Source organism: Papio anubis, chromosome 7, assembly GCF_008728515.1.
Source record: "Papio anubis isolate 15944 chromosome 7, Panubis1.0, whole genome shotgun sequence".
In the NCBI taxonomy this organism is placed as follows: Eukaryota; Metazoa; Chordata; class Mammalia; order Primates; family Cercopithecidae; genus Papio; species Papio anubis.
Genome location: NC_044982.1, coordinates 86,117,482 through 86,125,725, shown reverse-complemented (window position 1 = coordinate 86,125,725; position 8,244 = coordinate 86,117,482). Strand labels below are relative to the sequence as shown.

General features: G+C 38.8%; 1 protein-coding gene across 1 annotated transcript; it reads left to right on the top strand.

The window, feature by feature from the left end:
- The first annotated feature begins 226 nt into the window (after positions 1–226).
- Positions 227–3,543, top strand: LOC101025864 (olfactory receptor 11G2). The gene has a single exon (XM_021940951.2). The coding sequence runs from the start codon at positions 2,164–2,166 to the stop codon at positions 3,097–3,099; it is 936 nt and encodes a 311-aa protein (XP_021796643.2). The 5' UTR covers positions 227–2,163; the 3' UTR covers positions 3,100–3,543.
- The last annotated feature ends 4,701 nt before the right edge of the window (positions 3,544–8,244 follow it).

Genomic DNA, 8,244 nt, shown 5'->3' with positions numbered 1-8,244 from the left:
CCTTATGGGGCCAAGCGTGGCGGCTCACGTGTGTAATCCCAACCCTTTGGGAAGCCAAGGTGGGGCAGATCACTTGAGGTCGGGAGTTCGAGACAAGCCTGGCCAACATGGCGTGAAGCCTGTCTCTACTAAAAATACAAAAATTAGCCAGACATGGTGGTGTGCCCCTGTAATCCCAGCTACTAAGGAGGCTGAGGCACTTGAACCCTGGAGTGAAAGGTTGAGCCAAGATCATGCCACTGCAATCTAGACTGGGTAACAGCGCAAGACTTCCTCTCAAAAAATAAATAAACAAATCAAGCAATCATTATGGATTGTGTTAAAATTACTCCCTCAGTTCATACCACCAACAATGAAATTGTATTCTTCCAACATAAACCTCTAAGTACCCACATCTATGATTGAGAAGGATATCAACTTGCTGCCGACATCTTTTGGTTTTGGTCTTGTAAGTTTTACAGAACTTAAATATTCTAGTAAGAAATTAGTAGACTCTGCAGGGGAGGAAAAAAAAATTTTCTCCTATCCTTCTAGGTTCTTCAGCTGGGGCCTTTTAAGTAAGACTGACAAAACACAAATCAACAAGAGAAAAACAAACATAAGTTTATGAGCATATGCATCTTAAATACACACTGGAGCGCTGGGAGATGAGTAACTCAAAGGTGTGATTAGACATTAGGCTTACATAGCATCTCAACTAAAGAATAATAATTTTTTAGGGAAGTGACAAGACAAAGAAATAGAACTCTGCATTTCTAGGGTGGGAAACTGGGGAAAATAAATATTATGGGCAAACTAATGGAAGATACAGGCTAAAGTTGGTAAAATTGTTATATAGATTCCTCTGGTGCCATCTCCAGACTGAAAGGGGTTAGAGTTAGTTGTCTCTGGTAACTTTACCTTGTCCTTCCTGGTAGCGAGGGGAGGAAGGCCACCCTTGCAAAGTTATGTCCTGCCTCTATGCAAATAATAGACAGAGAAGTTTTCTTGTATCTGCTTTTTTCTCAATTACCCTCAGCTGAAAATAATCTTATGCCAAAGTGGCATATTTGGGGGCAGCAGATTCTGCTACCTTAAAACTTCTTGGGTCCCTGTGCCAACTTCAAAAAGTAAAATGTGGATCTAACATAGAAAGAGGGACACAGACTTTCTTTAGTATGCTCATTTATGCACTTATTTAGAAAGGGCTCTATTTCCAAGGCCTGAGTACATTAATGTTTAACAAAGATATTCTAATTCATTTAAAACAAATTAAAGGCATCACGCAGATATTCAGCCTTCAAAAGCCACTCTCCCTTGAGATGTTCCTAAGTGGTTACTGGGAGATGGACCAAAGCTTTAGTCTAATATCAGCTACAAATGAACTGTTATTTAGAATTCCATGTTATCAATTATATCCATAATTTGTATTATTGGAATAGAATTAATTATATCTTTATAGTCTAGGCAAATTTGTATATTCTTCAAGGCAAGCACAGACATGTTTCAGCATGGCCAGTTAATAATTCTTTCAGCCTGGTCTACTGAGGATGGCTGGGACTGCTGTCCTAACAAAAAAGAAACTAACAACAGCTAATTTCCTCTAACTGATTTGACTGTGTTACTCATGAAACAAGTGAATAATATTATAACATTAATAAGTTAGCCATTTAATTTAGACTAAGACCAGTGTCAAAAGTTATATAAAAGAAATAATTCAGTTTTATAGGCCCATATTGCATGGCTACACAGTTTCACTCAGTCTCTGCCACAAAAAGCTGCAATGATTTCACCTTCTGAAAATGAAATTCCATTTCTGTAAGAATATACATAAATACGTATTCTGTTATATATTTATACAAAGGTTCTTGAAGGGGATTGTTGTAAATGTGAAAACGACAAAGGCTTTACACCTGATAAAATATATATGACAGCTTATCAATATTGGTCAAAAGTTTTCTTGAGCCTATGGTAAAAATGTGAATGCGAGCAAAGAATCAATCCAGATCAATATGTCAGTTTAAAAGAAAAAAAGTGACTATTGACATATCTGCATTCTTTTTTTATTTCAATAGCTCATAATATGCATTTCTTTCCCAAAATGATTTAAATATAAACCTGATTCCCCATCTATGTTTGCACTGTCATCCAGTAATTGCTGGTGCTTTTACAATTCACAGACACATGAAAATCTTCAACATCCCCAGCAATTCCAGCACCTTCACTGGCTTCATCCTCCTGGGCTTCCCTTGCCCCAGGGAGGGACAGATCCTCCTCTTTGTGCTCTTCACTGTTGTATACCTCCTGACCCTCATGGGCAATGGTTCCATCATCTGTGCTGTGCACTGGGATCAGAGACTCCACATCCCCATGTACATCCTGCTCGCCAACTTCTCCTTCCTGGAGATCTGGTATGTCACCTCCACAGTCCCCAACATGCTGGCCAACTTCCTCTCTGACACCAAAGTCATCTCCTTCTCTGGGTGCTTCCTCCAGTTCTACTTTTTCTTCTCCTTGGGTTCTACAGAATGCTTTTTCCTGGCAGTTATGGCATTTGATCGATACCTTGCCATCTGCCGGCCTCTACAGTATCCAACCATTATGACCAGACGTCTCTGCACCAATCTTGTGATCAATTGCTGGGTACTTGGTTTCATCTGGTTCTTGATTCCTATTGTCATCATCTCCCAAATGTCCTTCTGTGGACCTAGGATTATTGACCACTTCCTATGTGACCCAGCTCCTCTTCTAACACTCACTTGCAAAAAAGACCCTGTGATAGAACTTATCTTTTCTGCCTTATGTCCTCTGCCTGTCTTTGTGCTCTTTCTGTTCATCGTGGGGTCCTATGCTCTGGTCCTGAGAGCTGTGTTGACAGTCCCTTCAGCAGCTGGGAGAAGAAAGGCTTTCTCCACCTGTGGGTCTCACCTGACTGTGGTTTCACTGTTCTACGGCTCAGTGATAGTCATGTATGGGAGCCCACCATCTAAGAATGAAGCTGGAAAGCAGAAGATTGTGACTCTGTTTTATTCTGTTGTTACCCCACTCCTTAACCCTGTGATATACAGTCTTAGGAACAAAGATATGAAAAAAGCTCTGAAGAAATTATGGGGAACATAAAATGTTAATCAAAAAGATCCTTGCGTAATTAATCTTGTCTTTAATTTGGGGAGACTAAAAAAAACTGGTCTTATACAGTTAATTGTTCATCTTACTATTGGCCAAAGCTAAAACACCTGTGAGCATGTTTCTGTTATTTCTCCTTTCAGACCATGATTATTTGCCCAGTTGTGTAGCATGCCTCAGTGTTTTTTAATTGACTGGTGGGCATTTTTTTAAAAAACTATAAAGACAATATGTGCAGTAATGACGGTTAAGTTTTGTTCTAGCAAGTAGATGGAGGAGAGGCAGATCACATTGATTCTATTCAAGCGCTACTTGTATGTGTTCTTAAAATGGTTTGTGCTTGTTTTAGTTTTACTCCTATGGTATGGCTTTTAGCGCAGGAACATAGCCTTTCTGAGACCTCGGGGCAAATCTCTTTAGGAGGCCCCTCCACTTCAGCTGATCCTAGCCTCCTATTTCAGTGCTTCTTGAACCCCATGACTCCTGAAACTTCTGCTTTGCTCTTTAGACGCTCAGCTTTAGTTTCTGCTAGCTATTTTGAGGTCTCGCCATGTACACACAGCTTAGAAATCCAAAAATGCCTTGAAGGGGAATTGCATCATATTTTTAGCCTAGATTCTGTGGTCCTCCCCTCTCCAGGAATTGTTTCGCAAACACTAGCAGCTTTGGCAACTGAAAACACCAAATTCTCTACCTTCTCAGTTCAGTGAAACTACTGCTTTCTGCTCAGGCTTCATTCCTCCTTTCTTCATACTCTCCCAACCCAGTAAATGGTCAAATATCCTCAGGGAAAAACACGTGGTGAATGTGAAACTCACCTCCCTTTTCTTCCCTTCATCTTGGACTGTAGCCCATGAAGGCTTGCCTATGCCAATTGCTCCAAATGCCTTCAAATGGTTGTTTTATGTATTTTGTTCAGATTTTACTTTTGATAGAAATTACTCTGAGTTTAGTACAAGTTTTTCAGTCATGACCAGAAAGTTTTTTCTACTCTATCTAGATTCCATACATTCTCACTTCTTCCTTCACTTTCAGAAGATGATCATGTAGCATGTGTGTTCAAAAGCCCACAAATCAGAGGGACAGGTGGATATAGAGGCTGGCATAAACACAAATCTGGGATGCACACCTGCTTTTCTTTTCTTTGCAACCAGCAAACAATCCCTGAGGACTCTTCCCCTGCAAGAAGCAGGGGAAAGGTTACCTATGGTAAAATAAATGATAAAACCGGGACCACAGATTTAGGCCTTCTTTTAATGGAAGGCATCCAGCAATTGTAGGTCAGGAAAATAGTTACCCAGAATTTGTATTAGAAGCTTGGGCTAGTTCTCCTTGAACTTTCCCCTAGGCCTGGAGTGAAAGGTCTTGCTGTGATTGAAGTGTCTTCACTAACCCAAATACCTGTTTTTCAGGTTAAATAAATAGGAATTGGGAATCAGGGAGCAATTTGCTGAGGATAATGACTTTAACAATTCAAAAAAAAAAAGAAAAGTTCCTATTCACCACCCTTTTAACTAGCCCAAGTTCCTTTTTCTTTGAAAAGTAACCCTGAATTTCCCTTTAGGACTTCTCCCTTATTTGCCAGTCATATCACAATAAGTTTATTTCCTTAATATAAATGAAACTCTGTAAAATAGTAAGAGAACAGAACAGTATCCCAGTAAGAAAATGAGCAAAAGGATATAAATGAATAACATCCAGAAAAAGATTCTTAAACATAGAAAGGGCACTAATTCATAAAAAAGGTAAAAGTAGAATAAGCCTATAAACATATCTCACATTTTATCTATTAAATTGACAAAGATCAAAAAGTTTGATAACACATTTTAAGTCTGAGGATTGTGAAATGGGTTCTCTCACACTTAGCTGGTGGGCATATAAGTTTTACAAACACTATATAGGGTGACAAGGCAACCTCTATCAAAATTTAGAAGGCACATACCCATTAAAACAGCAACCCAACTTTTAAGATGTTTAGCCTACAGATATTTTTACACACGTGGGAAATGTTTGCTGCAGCATTGTTGTAATAGCAAAATATTGAGAAAAACATCAGTTCCCATTAATAGAAGACTAGTAAAATGAGCTATGGTGAGTTATACCATGGAATATTATGTCTTCAATTTATAAACGATGAAGCAGTTCCATATGCAATGACATATATGTCCAAGACATACTGTTAAATAAAAAAGCAAAGTGAGTAGCAGAGCATATTGTAGTTGCCTTCCAGGGAAATGTGTCTATTTCCTGAAAGAGCTCCAAGAAACTGATAACAACGGTTGTTTCAGGCAGGAAGAATTTGGTGTCTAAGGAACAAGAGAGTAAAGGAGACTTTTTTTTCATAACTCCTTTTGTGCTTTCAAATTCTTTATCATGTGCCTGTATTATTTATTGCAAAAATAAATAATAAAACATATTTTGTCAAATTTTTTTATTTCCATAGGTCATTGGGGAACAGGTGGTGTTTGGTTATATGAGTAAGTTCTTTAGTTAAACAAAGAACAATTCTTTTTTTGTTTTTGAGACAGAGTTTCGCTCTTGTTGCCCAGGCTGGAGTGCAATGGCACCATCTCGGCTCACTGCAACCTCCGCCTCCCGTGTTCAAACGAGTCTCCTGTCTCAGCCTCCTGAGTAGCTGGGATTACAGGCACCCGCCACTATGCCCAGCTAATTTTTGGTATTTTTAGTAGAGACGGGGTTTCACCACGTTGGCCAGGTTGGTCTCGAACTTCTGACCTCAGGTGATCCACCCACCTCGGCTTCCCAAAGTGCTGGGGTTACAGGCCTGAGCCACTGCACCCGGCCAACAAAGAACAATTTTCTAGGGGAACTTTCTGATCATTAGATTTGGAAAATCATTTTTCCCACAGTGCTAGGGTTCCTTAGGAGCCTGTTTATTGACAGAAATGTTGAAGCGGGGTCTTCAGAGCCCCTTAACATCATTTCACTCGGACAGTTTTGTACCTTAGAAAAAACCTGAGATACATCTTCCTCATCTTAGGGCTTGTACAAATATACTGTTATAAAACTTTAATGAGTTTATCACAGTTATATTTAGACATCATCTCCCTTATTTTTCAATTATTGATTTTTATTGCCCTTGTTCAGCACCTACAATGTACCAAACATTGAGCCAGAAAATAAATTTGAGACAAAGGTATATAAGACACATTTTCTTCCCTCATAGGATTCACAGTCTTGTGATAGAGAAAATTGGAAGGTTTTCTTTTCGCTAAGTAGCAAAAGTTCACTGAGAGGGGACGGCCTAATTACCATGGAAGCTCACGGGAAGCTGCATATGTGTAAGTATGGAACTTGTGTGAAAGAGGCTGTAAGCACAGCATAGGCATTGTCTCTTTGCAAGTGCACCTCAGGTTACAGAATAGAAGTGCTTCTAGAAATTATCTTACACTATCATATAATCAACCACGCTAGTGGTTACTGCTAAGGTCCCAGAGACAAAGCAAGTATGACTATAAAATATAACATAGGCTGGGCGTGGTGGCTCATGCCTATAATCCCAGCACTTTGGGAGGCCGAGGTGGTGGATCACCCAAGATCAGGAGTTTGTGCCTACCCTGGCCAACATGGTGAAACCCCGTCTCTACTAAAAATACAAAAAAAAAGTAGCCGGGCATGGCGGTATATGCCTGTAATCCCAGCTACTTGGGAGGCTGAGGCAGGAGAATCACTTGAACCCAGGAAGTGGAGGTTCCAGTGAGCCAAGAGCGTGCCACTGCGCTCCAGCCTGGGCGACAAGAGTGAAACTTCATCTCAAAAAATAACAATAATAATAGTGATAAAATAAATTGAATACCAAAGAGAGATATTATTTAAAATGTTAAGTAAATATAGATTCTAGTAATGGAATGTTGAGTTGCTTTGATCTACCATCTTAGCCTCTCAAGTAGCTGGGACCACGGGCACATGTCACCATGCCCAGTTAATTTTTTTTTTTTTTTTAAGAAATTGGGTCTCTCTATGTTGCCCAGGCTGTAGGCTTTCTAAAGACTCTGCCATCCTCTTTCCTTATTTCATTTTATGAATAGACACAACTCAAAATTTTTAAGTAAAATATTTTAATCCTCCAGCCTAGACCATATGTTAAGTTACAAAACAGCCTTAATCATTTTGAAAGATTAAAATCGTACCTATCTTTCTCAAATCACAATGGAATAAAACTGTATATCAACAGCAAAAGAAAACTAAAATCTTCACAAATATGTGGATGTTCAGCAACACACTGTAAACCAAGCGATGAGTCAGAGAAGAAGTCACAAGGGAAATTATAAAGTATCTTGAGACAAATAAAAATGAAAACACAACATACCGAAATTTACAAGATGAAAAGAAAACAGTGCTAAGAGAGAAATTTATAGCTATAAAGGCTTACATTATAAAAGAAGAAAAATCTCCACTCAAAAACCTAACTTTATACCATAAGAAACTAGAAAAAGAAGAGCAAACAAAATTCAAAGCTAGCAAATGGTAGGAAATAATGAAGATTACAGCAGGGATAAATGAAGTAGAAAATATAAAACAGTAGAGAAAATGAACAAAACCAAAAGTTTGCTATTCAAAAAGATAAACTAAGCAGACAAGACTTCAGCTAGAATAAGAAAAAAAGAAGACTCAACACAAGTTAGAAATAAAGTGAGGACATTACAACTGATTTTCTAGAAATGAGGTTTTTACAACTTTTCCTAAGAACAAAAAGAAGTTATTTTGAATTCCACACAGACATCTCATCATCGCCTTTCAAAACATTCTTCTTGCCTTTGCTCTGGGGTCCAATTTGCCCTAAACTACATGAAAACTATGATGGAAGAAAGGATGCTATGCCAAGGACTCCTGAGGGAATCATAAACCAGCCCAAGGGAAGCCTGAAATCATCACATAATCTCCAAGATAAAACTTTAATTGCACCCCTGAATCGCAATGACACTTACTTCTTCATTCATCTGCACCCTCTTTCTGAAATCTCTTCATGAAGTTCATATACCACTGCTTTTGTGGCACTATTCTGCCACAAAAGTAATTCATATACAAAACTCACCTGTTGACCTTTCTTTGCTGGACGAGATAATTGGAAGGTCTGGGTGCCTGGAGGTGACTGAGGTCCTTGATGAAAATAACCAC

Bases quoted from the DNA above. Each gene is read 5' to 3' on its own strand.
- LOC101025864 (XM_021940951.2), top strand. From the start codon at position 2,164: ATGAAAATCTTCAACATCCCCAGCAATTCCAGCACCTTCACTGGCTTC.